This window comes from Lutjanus erythropterus, chromosome 8 (assembly GCF_056507025.1).
Source record: "Lutjanus erythropterus isolate fLutEry1 chromosome 8, fLutEry1.hap2, whole genome shotgun sequence".
Taxonomy (NCBI): Eukaryota; Metazoa; Chordata; class Actinopteri; order Lutjaniformes; family Lutjanidae; genus Lutjanus; species Lutjanus erythropterus.
The window spans coordinates 43,115,108-43,132,541 of record NC_139324.1 but is presented as its reverse complement, the minus strand read 5'-3'; the positions used below and the strand labels follow the sequence as shown (position 1 = coordinate 43,132,541).

The window sequence follows — 17,434 nt, the reverse complement described above, 5'->3', positions numbered from 1 at the left end:
ACATGTGGATGAATTCTTCCAGCATGGACTGAACCTAAGCATGACCCTCAACAGGAATTTCTGTCCCATGGACATAAGCACTGAAGACATGATTGTCCATGATTGTTATTTATTTATTTTTTTTATTGATCTCAATATATTTTCCAGAGTCCCCATCATTTACTAAAACTCCGAACCCAGTAGAGGGCATTAAAGGGAAAGATGCCAGCCTACACTGTGAGGTGTACGGCACTCCACCTTTCCAGGTTAACTGGTACAAAGACAAAAGGCCACTGAAGGAGAGCAGGAAATATAAGATGGTCAGTGGGGGCAATTCTGCCGCGCTTCACATTATTAAACTGGAGCAAGATGACGCAGGTCTTTATGAGTGCAAAGTATCCAACAATGTAGGGACTGAATCCTGCCACACTACCATAACCCTGAAAGGTTAGTACAGAGTCAGTGGTCATTTTCTCAAAGCTTAGTTATAGTGCAATTATCTCTCCTCACCTTTGATCTTTCCCTCACTATTCAGAACAACCAGCGTTTGTCAAGAAACTGGTCGACCAGTCTGTGAGAGTCGGGCAGCAGCTGACACTGACAGCTACAGTGAAAGGCTCTGAGCCTTTGACTGTGTCCTGGGTTCAGGACAAAGATCATATTCTCAGAGATGGTGATAACAGGAAGATCACCTTTGAGAATAATGTGATCACACTTGTCGTGCCCAAGGCTGACTCAACCACAGCTGGTAAATATACTTGCCAGCTGAGGAATGACTCTGGAGTTGTGGAGTCTGTCTCCCAAGTAACCGTTCTAGGTTTGTAGAACTCAAGACTTAATCACCACTATTACCACTTTGACAGTGTAAGGATTCATTTAGCTTAATATCTTCTTCCCTAATTTCTAGAACCTGCTGCTATCGTGGATAGCCCAGAGTCCTTGAACGTGAAGTCAGGGGAAAATGTAGCTCTTGAAGTTACAGTATCTGGCTCACCAGAGCTGAAGACTAAGTGGTTCAAGGACAACAAAGAGGTCTCTGCTGGTGCTAAGTATCAGATGTCTTTCACAAAGAAAGTTGCCACCCTGAAAATTCGTTCTGCTGATAAAGCAGATGCTGGAGAGTACAAGCTCGAGGTCACAAACCATGTTGGTACAGCCTCTTGCAAAACTAAGCTCTCTGTCTCAGGTTGGTTCCTATCATAAGCACTCCCTATTGATCCTTTTAATTAGAAGTTAGGTCAGAAATGCTTTAAAACATTTTTTTTTTTTTGGCAATAGATAAATTGATTCCACCGAGTTTCATAAGGAAGCTGAGGGACACCCACCTTGTCGTGGGTAAACCTGGCGAAATGGAGTGTAAGGTCACTGGTTCTACTCCATTAACAACTTCCTGGTTCCACAACGGCCAGGAGATCAAGAGTGGACCAAACTACGACATTAGCTGCACTGATAACAACTGCAAATTGAGGGTTCCAACTATCACGATGTCCGATTCCGGCAAATACACGTGCAAAGCTGTAAACGCTGCAGGTGCCAGTGAGACAAGTGCCTCAATTCATGTGACAGGTCAGTAAATCAGAATAAAGTCAAGATCAGAACATTCCAAGGATGCTTTCCTCACAGGATCAGGCTCAGTGCAGAAAGTTAACGTTTCTTACAACGCATCTTTTTTAGAACCTCCATCTTTCGTGGAAACACCTGAAGCGAAGGAAACACTGCCTGGCAAAAATGTGTCTTTCTCGGCTAAAGTGAAAGGCAGCGCCCCCCTGAAAGTCAAATGGTTCAGGGGAGCCAAGGAAATGCAGCATGGAAGGGGCTGTGAGATTGCCCTGAAGAACGATGTTGCCACCTTGGTTCTTCACAAAGTCGAGAAGTCTCATGCAGGAGAGTATACCTGCCAGATCATTAATGATGCAGGGAAGGAAAGCTGCCCAGTTTACCTGTTTGTGAAAGGTTTGTTAGCATGACTGATATCTTTTTTCAACCATCTCTTCTAAAAGTGAATTTTATTTAACTGATGATGGAATTACCTCTCTCAGAACCAGTCCACTTTGTGAAGAAGCTGAGAGACATTTCCTCTGAAAAGGGCAAGCCTCTTAGGCTTGAGGTCACATTTGCTGGAACCCCCAGGGTAAATGTGACATGGAAGAAGGACGGTAAACTCATCTGGGCCTCATATCAGTACAATGTTATCACCACCGACACCTCCTGCATCCTGGAGGTTCTTAACGCTGACAGGATGGAGGCGGCTGGTAGATACTCTTGCGAAGTAAACAACGGAGTCGGAAGTGACAGATGTGAAGCCCAAGTGTCAATTCTAGGTAAAATTATTAATGTGCATGTTGTTAGTTTTTGTAGTTTTAATAACTCATGATCATTCATTCATTAGTTCATTCATTCATATGTTCATCCACAACCCAACATCTCATCATCATCATCACCATCTTTCACTTTAGAACGACCATACTTTGTTGAAAAGATGGAGCCACTGGAGGTCATTGTGGGGGATGCGGTCACCCTGAAATGCCGAATCGCAGGAACTCCTGACATCTCTGTCACTTGGTTTAAAGCTGATGGAAAGCTGCGCAAGTCCGACACTTGCTCAATGGACTTCACAAAGGGTGTCGCCACTTTGAAACTGATCAAAACGACCAAGTTCGATCACGGCGAATACATCTGCAAGGCAGATAACCGCACTGGCTCAGCCTCTGCCAGTTGTAAAGTGACAGTGAAAGGTGATGCCCATTTTCCATACTTCTTTTTCTTTGATTGACGAACACATTTAGCTCACGTGACATTTTCCAAAACAAAAATCCCACCTTAAAGTAATTCACATTCAGTTTCTTTTGACTATCCAAAACTTGTTCTAAAGATAACCTCTGGTGCAAGATGCAAGTCTTGGGAAAAATACTAATGTGGTTTTCTCTTAATAGTTCTTTCAGTGTTTTTTTATACAAGTGTCACTTCATGCATAATAGCAAAATTAACTTTGGTGCATAGATGCATTGAAATGCATGGCAGTGTAACAGATAGCATTTCTAACATCCGCATTGCTTCTCTCAGAACCTGTGTGCTTTATCAAGAAGCTGGAGGATACTACTTTCATAGTGGGTCAGCCACTGAAACTAGTCTGCACATACACTGGAAGCCAGAGGATCAACGTCACATGGAAAAAGGATGGCAAGCTGATCTGGGCCTCTTATCAGTATAATGTTAAAACTACTGACTCGACCTGTATCCTGGACGTCCTGAACAGTGACAGGCCTGAGGCAGCTGGAACATACACTTGTGAAATTTCCAACGGAGCTGGAACTGACATCTGCCACGCTCGTGTCAGCCTAGGTAAAGTCACCAACTCCTAACACACCATCTGCTTTCTATCTATTAACTGCCTGTCAACAGGAGAGGCCTTCTGCTGTAGTCTACAAGGAACAATAGGTTTTGGTAATCATTAAGACTAAAAAATGATAGCAGTTAGTTGAGGCTACCGCAGTTGCCTGCCTGCTAGCATAACATAATGTGCACAACATGCAACTAACCCAACCATTACTCCTCTCAGAACCGGCTCGCTTCGTGAAAAAACTGGAAGACACTTATTTCCGACTCCGTGAACCTTTGACCCTCAAGTGCACTTACACTGGAAGCCAGAGAATCTTCGTAACCTGGAAGAAAGACGGCAAACTGATCTGGGCATCGTACAAGTACAACGTCAAAACCACCAAAGACACCTGCATCCTGGAAGTCCTCAACAGTGACAGAGAAGAGGCCGTCGGAAAATACACGTGTGAAATCTCTAACGCTGAAGGAACCGATATCTGCCATGCTAATGTGAAACTAGGTAAACCCTGCAGCAACTCGCCTCATCACCTCTTTATAGGGATTAAAACATGTGAATCATTTGCACTTGGATATCATAAATCTGTAACCAGCTTGTTTAAAAGGCTAATACCACTGCTTATGTTAACTAACACCACCACTGATACTTGATCTCTTAGAACCAGTTCGCTTTGTGAGAAAACTGAGAAACACCTACTATAAAATCGGCCATCCTCTGACGCTGGAGTGCACGTTCACCGGCAGCCAGAGGATTTATGTCAGCTGGATGAAGGACGGCAAACCCATCTGGGCATCATACAAATACAATGTTAAAACCACCAACTTCTCCAGCACCTTGGAAGTTCTCAACAGTGACCGTCGGGAAGCCATTGGGAAATACTCATGCGAGATTTCCAACTCAGAGGGCACTGATATCTGTCATGCTATGGTTAAAATAGGTAAAGCCACTAACAAATGCACATCACAACCATCAATTTTTAAATTCAAAATGTCATAGTTCACAAATTCTAGCAAATCCCTTGCAGAATAAACCTATTACATAGACATTTGCTTACTTTAACAGAATAAACATGCAACTAACATCACAACTGCCTCCCATAGAACCTGTGCGCTTCCTTAAAGAGCTGGAAGACACCACTTTCAGACTCGGCCAGCCCCTGTCGCTGTACTGCGCTTACAGTGCCAGCCCCAGGGTCTATGTGAGCTGGAGGAAGGACGGCAAACCGATCTGGGCCTCCTACAAGTACAACGTCAAGACCACAGATAATTCCTGTGTCTTGGAAGTCCTCAACAGTGACCGGCTAGAAGCAGCAGGGAGATACTCCTGTGAAATTTCTAACTCTGAAAACACTGCTGTCTGCTATGCACAGGTCCAACTAGGTAAAACATAAAACATGAAGGGCCGCATTGAGGGCTCATTTATTTTTTATTTTTTATTTTTTCCAACAAAAAATGGGAATTTATTGGGACTGGAAACACATCTAGGCACAATTAGGTTTGTCTATTAGTACTATGATATGTGGGTTAGGGTTGATGAAAACTGCCTCAAAAATATCAGAGAATATTTTGAAAACACAATACCTTTTGCAGCACAAAACAGTTAATTTTCATTTCTTTTCTATTTACATGGAGTGTCTGAACTCCAGTAACATTAATTTCCTTTGAATTCCTGGGCTCACCTCACCACCAGAGGACCCAGTTTACAGTTTACTACAGTGAATGTTAATTTGGGGGCATGGGAACATACAAAGCTGGTTTTAAACAGGTATTTTTGTTTTGAAAAAATCATAAAAACTGGATAAAATGAGCCTTGCTTGTAGATCACAGTTACAGTTTACTTGCTAATAACCTTGCTCATCTTTCTCAGGCAACTAACAACTAACATCCTTGCCTTTTCTAGAACCTGTTCGCTTTGTGAAAAAGCTGGAAGATATGACCTTTAGGGTTGGCCAGCCTCTGAGGCTTCAGGTCACATTCACAGGCAGCAAGCACGTGCATGTGAGCTGGACAAAAGATGGCAAGCCAATCTGGGCTTCCTACAAGTACAACGTCAAGACTACAGACAACTCCTGTGTCTTGGAGGTTCTCAACAGTGACAGAGAAGAGGCTGCTGGCAGATATTCCTGTGAAATATCCAATGCTAGCAGCTCTGCTGTCTGTCATGCTCATGTCAGACTGGGTAACCGCCCCCTAACATTCTCACTCACTGATTTGCTAACAGTTCAGGCTACATGACATGACTAACACGATGTTGCTTCTCTCAGAACCTGTGCGCTTTGTGAAAAAGCTCGAAGACACCACATACCAACTTGGCAAACCGCTGAGTCTGGCGTGCACGTTCACTGGCAGTCAGCGAATTCATGTGAGCTGGGTGAAGGATGGCAAGCCAATCTGGGCCTCGTACAAATACAACGTCAAGACCACTGATTCCTCATGTGTTTTGGAAGTCCTCAACAGTGACAGAGACGAAGCAGCTGGGCTCTATTCTTGTCAAGTTGCAAATGCAGAGGGTTCTGCCATCTGTGATGCTTATGTCCTTTGTAAAACCTCTAAGAAAGGTACAACCTCCATAACTACTACTCATGCATCTCATTTGCTGGCACTGAATATCAATAATTTGCTAAGAAAGCAGGAGTTCCATCCTTCTCCCAGACTAGCTTCTGTTCCACTAGTTTTTACTCCACAATTTTCAAACAGGATGACCTTCTTCTGGAAAGGGGTTACTGAGCCCTTTTAAATTATTATTATTTATATTCTAAAGGGCTGGATGTAGTCCAAAATCGAAGGTTAAACCATTAGCAGCATGATGCTTTAATTGTAGTCACGTTTCAAGATGCACAAATAGAAGAAACTAGGGTTGTCCCAACTCAAACTTTTGTCAGCCTAAGATTTTTGATTGTGGTTAGGTGGAATTTTCAGCATGACAGCAACATAACGCAGATAAAGATAAAGTTATCTTGGAACCTGACTAGGCAAGTCTTCCCCTCCTTCAGGCAGCTGCTGTGCCGATGTTTTTGAACCACTATGCATCTGCATATGTGTCCATCTGGGAGTATAATTCAGGTTTCATTGACTTGACACAGTGGGATAATTTTGCCCTGGAGCACAGTGTGAAAGGGAGGAGCACTAATATCCTCAGAAGTACACTGCACACTGATAGGCCTTTTCCACCAATATGGAAAGTACCTACTTTTGACCTGTTCCGAGCATTTTCACCAAAAATAAGTTGGTTTCTTAGATGGCACCAAGGTTCCAAGAATCTTGAATAGAACCTGTTCAGGAACCAGACCTAATGTGGTGGAAAAGGGCCCTGACTGACCAAAAAACAAAAACAAAAATCGACCGCTTGACCGAAGGGGTCTCCGTCAGATGATTCAAACCTTCACCTTTCAGGGGGTAACCCTAGAAGAAACCCACTATGAACAAACTGAGGCTAGTTCCGGGAGTAGGGTGGAGCTCTGCCTCTATATATGCCATACTCTATATGCTACTCTACATAATTAAGGCTAAATGAATTTCATCAGTCAATTATGATTGAGAATTCATGTTTGCTTCTGCTTGCTCACCATCACCTTTGCCTCTAACAACAACCACTGCTCCTCACAGAACCTGCGCGCTTCATCAGAAAGCTGGAAAACACCACGTTCAGAGTCGGCCAACCACTGACACTTAGAGTCGCGTTCACTGGTAGCCAAAGAGTGAATGTGAGCTGGAAGAAAGATGGGAAGCCGATCTGGGCCTCTTATCAGTACAATGTCAAGACTAAAGACTGTGGCTGCACTCTGGAAGTCCTCAACAGCGACCGGGAAGAAGCTCGTGGACGATACACTTGTGAAATTTCCAATGCTGAAGGCTCTGATATCTGCCATGCTTATGCCAAACTAGGTAACACTAACCAACAACACAATGCTTGTAGTACTCAGCATTTATTCCATGCATAAAGTGAATAATCCATAAGGGTATCAGTGCCACTCACATAGCCTAGCCAATGCTTGTTAACCTTTCTTACCTTCACGTACAGGTAAAGCTCCGTCCATTCACATAGCCTCTCTTTCTAGCCATGTGGACACCCATGGATTCCTTCGGATACTTCGCAGTCACATAGTCTTTCGTTCTCCGCATGTAACGATCAGTGGTTTTTATGACTGATTTCAACATTGCTTCTCTCAGAACCCGTACGGTTTGTCAAGAAACTGGAGGACGTCAGCCACGAGCTGGGTAAACCCTTGAGGCTGGAATGCACTTACAGCGGCAGCCAGAGGGTGTACGTGACGTGGAAGAAGGACAACAAGCTGATCTGGGCTTCGTACCAGTACAACGTCAAAACCACCGACTCCTCGTGCGTTCTGGAGGTCCTCAACAACGACAGTGCGGCTGCAGCGGGAAAATACACTTGCGAAATTTCCAATGCTGAAGGAACTGACATCTGTCATGCTCATGTTAAAATAGGTAACACAGTAACCAACATATCTCCTCCCATTTGAATTCACTCCCCACATGTGGTCCCATTTACTAATGCAGTGCACTATAACTAATAACTCCAGTGTAGTTATCATTTCTGTGGTCCTGTGCTTGTTGGTAACAAGAAGTCATTTCATAACATCTAAAGAGTCCTGGGTTACATTGTCATTGTGTTTAGTGCTGGCTGGTCCAAGGTTTGTTGAGTTTGGGAAGAAGATTTTATGATGTTTTACGGGTCCTTGAGCATATGTTTTCCATGTTTTTATGGTTGAATAAATATTTGCTAGCTTGAAAATTCATGGACAGGTAAAAATATTAGTTAATAAGATATTCTGTCTTGTTGTTCTGTTATGTTTGCCTTTGTGTTGCTGGTGTTTTTATGTCGTATTTTACGTTGTCACTCTCTGTTTCCCCTAACGCAACAGTAAAGGCCCGGTGGCCTGGTGAATGATTTTAAATTTCGAAGCATTTCCTTCTGTCACAACATGGCCTGATTTCCTTCACTTTCTCCCCCATTAACAGAGCGTAAAGTCCCTCCAAACTTCACCAAGAAGCCCTCTGAGTCCATGGTGGATTCTGTGGGTAAGACGGTGAAGATGGAGGGTCGGGTGTCCGGTTCCCAGCCAATGACCATCACCTGGTACAAGGACAACAGTGAAATCTACAGCTCTGACAAATATGATGTCAGCTTCAAAAACAACATGGCTGTGCTGTGTGTCAGAGACTCATCCAGTTCTGACAGCGGTGTATACACCTGCACAGCCACCAACGAAGCTGGGAAAGCCTCATGTCTGGTTTCTCTCAACATCACAGGTACGGGTGTGTTGGTTTATCCTTGTAATGGACATTTTCAATAATTTATCTAAAAGTGATGATGCTGAACAGGATTGTGCTTTATATTTTGTAGTGAAATGATCTTTATTTAAAACTTGTTCCCCTCAAAACCTGAGATCCACATTATCTAGTCTATCTGGGTGAAGTTTTCCGCCTTAAATAAATTTTAATTAAAGACATGAGGAACATGTTATGCAAATGGCTGCCTTTTAAATGTTTCTATTATGTTAGTGCCCAGTCACACTAGAAATAGACCTTTTCTTTGAACTGTCTTGAGCATTTACACTCAAAATAAATTGGTTTGGAACCCAGAAAATTGGTTCTTTGCTGGAATAAAAAAGGTTTTCCTTGTGAACCAAACATCATACTATACACAGCGTTATGCATTGTCCAACAACATCTGTCAATGATGACCTTTGTTTACAATGGTTCTTTGTAATGAGACTGGGCTGCTAGAAAGCACCAAAGTTCCATGAATGCTGAAAGTTGCACAATAAACTTAAGCTACACATCCTTATGAAACTTGTGGTGCTAAAAGCTTTGTGAAGCAGTGATTACATATGGGACTAGTTGGTGAGTGACTGGAAAGTTAACCAATAACCTACTAGCTAGCTGCTAATATGCTGCCAACAGCCTGCCAGGATAACTTGCTAAGCTAGCTGTCAATTTAGGACGTTACATAGTTTTGATCGCTACTTGAAAAATGAGGCAGAATGTTTAATTCAAGAGACATTTGGACTGACCTGAACAACTGACTGCTGACCATGCTGACCGTCTGTTCTGTGGAGCTGTTTACACTCCAGCAGAGCAGGGTCCTGTAAAATTGGTTGGGGTCATGAAGGTTATGTTATAACTAGTGCTGTCAGGCGATTAAAAAAATTAATCTAATTAATTACAGGATTTGTAATTAATTCATCTAATTAATCGCATTTTAATCTCATATCTGCTAAAGGTCCCCAAATAAAGAATTTGAATTCTAGGACATTACAAAATTGTAGTACATGACTAATCAATTGAATACACAAGGTACAAATCACTGCGTTCTTGTTAATAGTCCCGTCTTTGTTCTTTTTATAAATAAACTTGCCTCGCTCTTAGGGCTGCAACGGATCAAAAACCTCACGGTTCAGATCGTATCACAGGTTTGAGTCACGGATCAGATCATTTTTCGGCTCAGCAAAAAAGAAAAAAGTGGTGGGATTAGAGTTAAATTATTTTAAAAATGCACTTGTCTTTGATCTTTGTCTGTCTGTAATTATCACCATAGTGATGTAATGTAATAATAATGATCATAGTAATGATAAAGGTAATAATATTAAAAACTTCAAACTTATACAGTGCTGTACTATGTATATACTGTACATATATTAGATCATTATACACTGTACAGTATAATACACAACTACACTCTGTAGTCTGGCTCAATGTCCCGCCTACAGCAGCACATCTGATTGGTTAGAAGTCATGATCAATCAGCAGACACACTGTGTGACAGACGGGGTGAGACAGAGCTGCAGCGGTGAGCAGAGAGGAGCTGTGGACAAGTTAAGACAGCTGATATCACCAAAGTTTCAATCAACATCACAGTTTGATGATCTGTTTCTATGGTGATAGCAGAGTTACATCAGTGAAAAAAGTTATGGTCTGGATTTCACTCGAGGCGACGTGACGACTTTTAAATCAGAGCTGAGCTGCACACAGCAGCATCTGTCCTTCTGTTCACTGCAGCTCTGCATGGAGATTTCAGCTTTTATAACTTATACAAAACTAACAGTGACAGTAAAACTATGATGCTCACATGTGGTCTGTGGATCACATGTGGTCCGTGGATCACATGTGGTCCGTGGATCATGTGGTCCGTGGATCATGTGGTCTGTGGATCACACGCGTGCCGAACTCAATGGGCCAAATTTAAAATGCTTGCGCATTGACTTGCCACTCATGATTAATTGCGTTAATTTGCAGCGTAATTAATAATTTAATTAACGCGTTAAACTGACAGCCCTAGTTATAACGTTCTTTATTTTGCATTTAGTTTTGAATTTTTGTCCAGAAAACAAGCTGACAAAGATGAACTGGCAAAGAAGGGAGGGAAACACAAACTTAATACTCAGGGAAGCTGATCAGGGACAAGTGAAACTAATCAGTGATCAAAAATGGGGGGAAAAGATTTTCTGCTCTAATGTCCTGCTCATCATGTGAGTGTTTGGAAGAGGGTGTTCACTTTCTCATCCCTCCTTCAGAATCTGGCCAGGCTCCAAAGTTCGACACCCCTCTGGAGCCGGTGACAGTGAACGAGGGCGAGAAGCTGAGCCTCAAATGCCATGTCATCGGCTCTCCTCCCATGACCATCCAGTGGATGAAGGACAGGAGGGAGCTGAAGTCCAGCGGAAACACCAGAATCACATTTGTTGGTAGCACGGCCTGTCTGGAGGTCAGCCCAGTCTCAAAGACTGACGCTGGGGACTACCTCTGCAAGGCCAGCAATGCTACCGGCAGTGACTTCTGCAAGTCCAGGGTCACTGTTAAAGGTAATGGTTCCACTCTGTAGAACCATGTGACGACTGTTTGCTTCCTGAGCTCTTGTGTTTTATCCTTCACTTTTGTAGTCATCCAGGTCATGAATATCCAAGAACTGGGCTTTCAGTGACTCTAACAAGTGTTACAACAGCCAAGAGCAGTAACAGACTGAGTGGTATTCAATTCAGTTTCTCCAGCTGTTTTCTATCCAGCTGTGATACTGTTCATATGATTGAAGGGTTTGAATAGTTTTGCACATCAAAGATAATTTGAGCTCCTTTTTGAATTGTGTGCTCTGTGATAAAAACTTTGCAAAATTTTACATCTGTTGCTATAACATTATTTTGAAGACTTGGGGGTTTGAGGCTCTTGTTGGGCTTCTTGGTGTCAGTCAAACACATGATTTCATTTCAGACAAAGGAGCCAAGGCCGCCCCCGCTGAGGCTGCCGCCCCAGCTGCAGCTGCCCCAGTCAAAAGGCTTGACAACCTCTTCTTCATCGAGGAACCGAAAAATGTTTCTGTCACAGAGAGTAAGTTAACTGTTCGTAGTCGTGAGAGAACTGTACGACAAATGAAATTTCTTGCAGATTAAATTCTAGTTCAACATGAAGAATTCATGGGATGATACAGTAGATTACAGCAAAATTACACTGAACAGTTCAAGATGGAACTTCATGTTTTCTTGCTTTTTCTTCGCAGAGGGTACCGCGACCTTCATTGCCAAGATCGGAGGTGATCCGATCCCAAATGTGAAGTGGATGAAGGGCAAGTGGAGGCAGATCACCCCCGGTGGTCGTATCTCCATTGAGCACAAGGGCCAGGACGCCAAAATGGAGATCAGAGAGGTGACCAAGTCTGACGCCGGCCTCTACAGGTGCGTCGCCACCAACAAACACGGAGAGATCGAGTGTGGTGCTGAGATGGAGGTCACCAAGAAGAAGGAAGCGGAAGCAATTGGAGAGATAAGGCTGAAGAAGTAAGATGTGTGCTGCAATTTTTTCTGTTCCTGTGATTGATTGATTTATTTGGTCATCAGGGAAAGAAGAAAGTGGATCTCCACAACAGATTGTTGACAGGAAGACACCTTCACTGACTGTGGATTTGATGTTTGGCAGGACTCCTTCGAAGCAGAAGAGTCCCAAGAAAGATGAAGAGATTGATATTGTGGCGTTGCTAAGAGGTCACGACCCCAAAGAATATGAGAGGATCCTGCAAGAGCATGGTATCCATGACTACCGCGCCATCCTGCAGGCCGTCGAGTTCCTGAAGAGGGAGAAGCAGATGGAGACTGGAAAAGTGGTGAGAGACATTTAACTGATCATGATGATAGTTCATCTGTGGTGGTTTGGGTAGAATTCAAAATTTCATGTTAGGATTAAAGTTACAAGATACAGTTACTTCAAGATAAGGTCTGTTAGAGCAGCACAGAGTCAGACTGAGAGGTAAGAAAATAAACATGGATGGATTTTGTTCCATTTGGACAGAGGCAGGTTAGCTGTTTCCCCATTTTCAGTCATCTTGCTAAATGAGATTCAATCCAAACATGCAACTCTACACCTGAAAGTAATTAAATGTTGAAGTATTTCTTTAAGTTATGAGACTGTCCCAGAGTCTGGCAGGGAAACCAGGAACACAAGGGATGGAACCCAAATGCAGAAAACAAGAGGCAGGGCTGTTGCAGTTCAGTGATTTATTAGCAAAATAAAAGTACAGCAAGCAGGAAAAGGTAGCAACCAGATCAGACAAACAAAAAGTGCAACCAAAATTGAAACAGGCACAGTCCAGGAAAAACAAAGCAAAGATCCAGAACACTGGGAAAACATGAGGAAAGGGTGAAGACGATTAACGCAGCACAAAGACAAACGAAGGGAAACACACAAACTAAATACTGTCAGGTGGGAAGACTAATGAGGAACAGATGAAACCAATGAGCTATCAAAAAGAAACCTTTAAAGTCTAAAACTAAAACATTTCAGTTGTTAATTTGGAAAGTGGAAAAGCACTATCTGAGTTGCTGAGACAGTGAGGAGAGGCATCTTGCAACTGATGGTGGTGTAAAGATTCTGATGGTGCTCTTTTCCCATCGCAGGAGGTGGAGCATGGAGGCCGGGTTGAGGAGGAGGACATGGCCCGAATCATCCAGCAGCTGGAGGGACGTGTTGGCACAGAGGTAACACCAAAACACCGCCTACATTTACACTTCATGAAAAAAGTCACACAAAAGGACACAACATATTTAAATAGCTGTTCTGGTTCTGCAGATAAGAACCTTCAGATGTCACAAGGGCATCACTTCTATTTCCAAAATTCTATTTTTGTTCCCCCAGTTTTACAGTTTTAATTTGATTCCATCACTAAAACATCTGCAGGCGAGTTTTTATGATCCAGATGAGAGAAGACAGACAATTTCACCTCTCAAGAAGAACAGAGGCGTCTTATTGGTGGAGGTTGTTGGGAGTTTTATAAGAGGAATACCTGCAGACAAAAGTGAGGGCTGAAAAAACAAAAACACCTGAACAAAAAGTTTTCAAGCTAAGTTTTTAGTTTCCATTGAATGCTCTTATTATAATACTCAAATAGTCAGTCAGAGAAAAGGAAAAACATCAGTAACTAAATGTGTTATAAATAAGTGAATAATAGAGCAACTTAAATAGTATTTCTCTTTTTTGTTCTTTTAGCATTAATAAAAAACGATTGATTTGTGGCACATCATTTAGACACATTTCTCTAAAACTCAGCCTGCTGTTGGAGTTAAAATATAAAATTGGAACAAAGTTTAATCAAGCAAACTTTAGACTGTAAAGTTCGAGCCGTCACAGTTTGACAACGTGATTAAATGATTGATCCCTCAGCCTGTTACTGTGCTGGAAGACATCACCGACCAGACGACCACAGAGAACCAGGGTGCCACCTTCGAGTGTCAGATCAGGATCAACTACCCAGAGATCACTCTGACGTGGTACAAAGGAACCCAGAAACTGGAGAACAGCGACAAGTACGCCATCAGCAGCGTGGGCGACCGCCATTTTCTAAGGATCAAGAAATGCCAGCTCAAAGATCAGGGCAACTACCGTGTGGTGTGCGGTTCTCACATCTCCAACGCCAAGCTGACCGTCTCAGGTAAGAGTCTGAACGTCCTGTCCGCTCCGATGGACACCTGTCTGTACCTGTCTGTCATATGTCCTCACATCCACTCCTTTATTTTATCATCAGGAGCGGCGTACAGGACAGGTAAGAAATACAACAACAAACTAACTAAAACTGACCTCTTTGAACCTGATGGTTCATCTGATGTCGACTTTTTTTTTGTGGATTCTGTTTCCTGTTTCTGTTTTTCTGTCTTTCTTTCATATTTAACTCTTAAAACTACCAACAGAGTCTGAATATATGAATACTAACAACAGATCGATCAAATAATCAATATCACAAAATAACACGCTGTGAGATCAGAAGTTAATTCTGACTGTCTGATTTTAGCCGAACAAATTCAGTTCACTAAATGCATCAGAAGCATCGAGGTTAATGAACGCCACTCCGCCACCTTCGAGTGTGAGTTGTCCTTCGACAACGCCACCGTCACATGGTACAAAGACTCATGGGAGCTCAAAGAAAGCCCAAAATATAACTTCAGGACAGAGGGCCGACGGCACTTTATGACCATCCGCAACGTCACACCAAAGGATGAAGGTTTGTTTCAAAAAAAATCATCTGATGAAATGAAAAAGGTTCTCAGTCGGCCTCGTTAGCTCGTGTTTTTGAGGGAAGGATTTTAGGGCTGCACAAAAGAAAAAGGTTTTATCTTGGAGAAAACAGGAGGATCTGCAAAAAGAGAGAGTACCATAACCTCAGTCACTGTATTCTAACATGTAAAATATCTGTAAGAAAATGAAGAAATATGTCAACTGTGCATCATATTACTATATATAACAACACTGTGGAAAAATATTAAAATAAGAGGCAGAATCAGAACTCAGACTCTGATCCCTGGTGTGAAAATGCATTAAAATTTATTCATCAGCATCAGAAGTTTAATACTTGAGGACGTCATCTTGGACTTTGATCAACATTTTCTGACATTTATGGACCAAACAACTAATCAATGAGTGGAAAAATTATTATGCAACAGAAAAACGTGAAAACAGGTGAAGCACACAGACGTACGTCTGTTTTTCTGTTGCAGCCTTTTATATTTAAAAAGTTATTTTATTAGAATATAAACATTAGCAGCTTCAAATGCTCAGAAACATGATCATATTTGTCATTATTCTGCTTTTTAAATCTAAAGTATCAGATCAAATGGAAGTTTCTGCCTTTTGTTTTGGTTTGACCCAAGACTTTTTGGTTCGCTCTGCAAAGGCAGAATACAGGAACTTCCAAATAAGGTCAAAGGTCAAATCAGAGGTCAGGATTAATATGAAGAAACGATAACCTGATATGAAAGTGAGGTGATTGTGTGCTGATGATTTAATCAAAGACGACACCAGTAAACTTAACAGGTTTTTCTCCTCTAAAAACATTAGTAAAAAAATACATTTTATAAAGTGCAACTCTACAGGAAAGCAATTATTTTATTTATCTGTTTTATTGTGCAGCACTAAATGATGACACTACAGGCTCAACAGTGAAATAAGAAAATCCAGTAAAACATTTCGTATGTTTAATTTTGTTGAATTTTATTGTTTGAAAATGAACTTAAAATAAACATCATGTGGTGATGTAATCAGCATTAATAAGGTGTCCTCGTGTGTCCGTCAGGCGTTTACTCTGTGATCGCTCGTCTGGAGCCGATGGGAGAAGCTCGAAGCACAGCTGAGCTTTACCTGTCTGGCAAAGGTGTGTTTGTGTTCTCACACACAGCAGCACATGATTAAAGTTGAATTTTAAAAAGTCAGCAGATATAATAACAGTTTGTACTTTGCTCTTTCACAGAGGTTGGGTTAGGAAAGGTTCCTCTGGGTGAGTTCTTCACTAAAAACCCAACTTAACTGATGACAGTAAAACTGGACACGTCCTTTTTTTCAATTTTAGTTAGAGTCACTTTCAAATCGACTCGTGAATTCACTGATTTCTCTTTACATCACAGAAACTCAAATGTTAACAGACGGTTCACCAGCAGATAAAACTGTGAAACGGAAGAGATGTAGGCAGCACTTTAAAGTTTCACATTTCTGTGTCAGTTAACAGATAATAAAGCCCTTATAATCATCATAAGATGCTTATTAACATCATTATGTAGTTATACATGTTAATAATAGCATCATAAACATGTATATGAATTTATAAATATAAAATCATAAGGAACTTGTTACCAGTTTCTCAAAACTGTTCATAAAAGCTTTATGACTTTTGTGTAACTGTTTATAACAGTATTATAAACACAGTCATTGGGTTTAACTAGCTTACTCATTATGTAGCTTTGTGTTGCTTTATTAACATGAATACATGCTTTATTATGCATTTATTAGCATTTAATGATGCTTTTTCTAGAATCTATTTATTCACTTAAATTTTTACCCACTTTCTCTAAATAACCTGCTCAAAGTACAGAACCTTTAATCTTTTCTAAAGCTCTTTGTCTGTTTCTGCTTTTGTTTATGTTTTATATTTTTACGTCTATATACAAAATTCTACTTTTGTTCCCTCAGTTTTACAGTTTTATCTAAATATCTGCAGGCCAGTTGTGATAATCCAGATGAGAGAAAACAGAAGGTTTCACCTCTCAGGTGTTTATTCAGCCTGAGAGGCTGAACAACAAAAATGATTTCAAGTTTTTATTCCCAGTGAATAGTCTTATTAAAATACTGAAATAATCAATCAAAGAGAAGGAAAAACATCGGATCTCTATTAAGGAAACTAAACATGTTTGAAGAAGTGCATTAATAATACAGCAATTTATATCATATTTGTCTTTTTTGTTATTTTTATGTCTATATTTTTCAGAAGTCATTCACAATTTCATTGTACCTGAATATAATGACAAAAAAGATGTTTGTGATTTTTTGCAGCCACAGAATCTAAAGCAAGAACATTAAAGTTAACGGCTGATAAATGCATAATAAAGTATGAATTCATTTTAATAAATAATGACATAATGCGTAAGTTAGTTCAAATCCATAATTGTGTTTATAATACTCTTATAAACAATTGTTAATCAGTCTGTAATTGTTAAATAAATACATGTTTGTAACACATTTTTAACTCAGATGTCATAATAATGTTAAGAAATATCTTATAAGGACTTATTTCTTATTAACTAATGTTTGTTAGAAGGGCCATAAACATATAAAGCACCACTGAAATGTC

General features: G+C 41.1%; 1 protein-coding gene across 1 annotated transcript in view; it reads left to right on the top strand.

Annotated features, from left to right (window-relative positions):
* The window catches only part of LOC146323388 (titin-like), a 199,585-nt gene that overhangs the window by 58,441 nt on the left and 123,710 nt on the right, over positions 1–17,434 (top strand). The window contains exons 52-76 of the mRNA XM_084725583.1: positions 148–426; positions 515–796; positions 887–1,165; positions 1,258–1,545; positions 1,654–1,932; positions 2,019–2,300; positions 2,436–2,714; positions 3,043–3,321; positions 3,539–3,817; positions 3,975–4,253; positions 4,417–4,695; positions 5,216–5,494; positions 5,580–5,873; positions 6,922–7,200; positions 7,486–7,764; positions 8,299–8,589; positions 10,854–11,141; positions 11,545–11,661; positions 11,831–12,107; positions 12,247–12,430; positions 13,221–13,301; positions 13,984–14,251; positions 14,609–14,818; positions 15,887–15,964; positions 16,061–16,087. Of these exons, the coding sequence (XP_084581709.1) occupies positions 148–426; positions 515–796; positions 887–1,165; positions 1,258–1,545; positions 1,654–1,932; positions 2,019–2,300; positions 2,436–2,714; positions 3,043–3,321; positions 3,539–3,817; positions 3,975–4,253; positions 4,417–4,695; positions 5,216–5,494; positions 5,580–5,873; positions 6,922–7,200; positions 7,486–7,764; positions 8,299–8,589; positions 10,854–11,141; positions 11,545–11,661; positions 11,831–12,107; positions 12,247–12,430; positions 13,221–13,301; positions 13,984–14,251; positions 14,609–14,818; positions 15,887–15,964; positions 16,061–16,087 (6,036 nt within the window). The remainder of the gene's footprint in view (positions 1–147; positions 427–514; positions 797–886; positions 1,166–1,257; positions 1,546–1,653; positions 1,933–2,018; positions 2,301–2,435; positions 2,715–3,042; positions 3,322–3,538; positions 3,818–3,974; positions 4,254–4,416; positions 4,696–5,215; positions 5,495–5,579; positions 5,874–6,921; positions 7,201–7,485; positions 7,765–8,298; positions 8,590–10,853; positions 11,142–11,544; positions 11,662–11,830; positions 12,108–12,246; positions 12,431–13,220; positions 13,302–13,983; positions 14,252–14,608; positions 14,819–15,886; positions 15,965–16,060; positions 16,088–17,434) is intronic.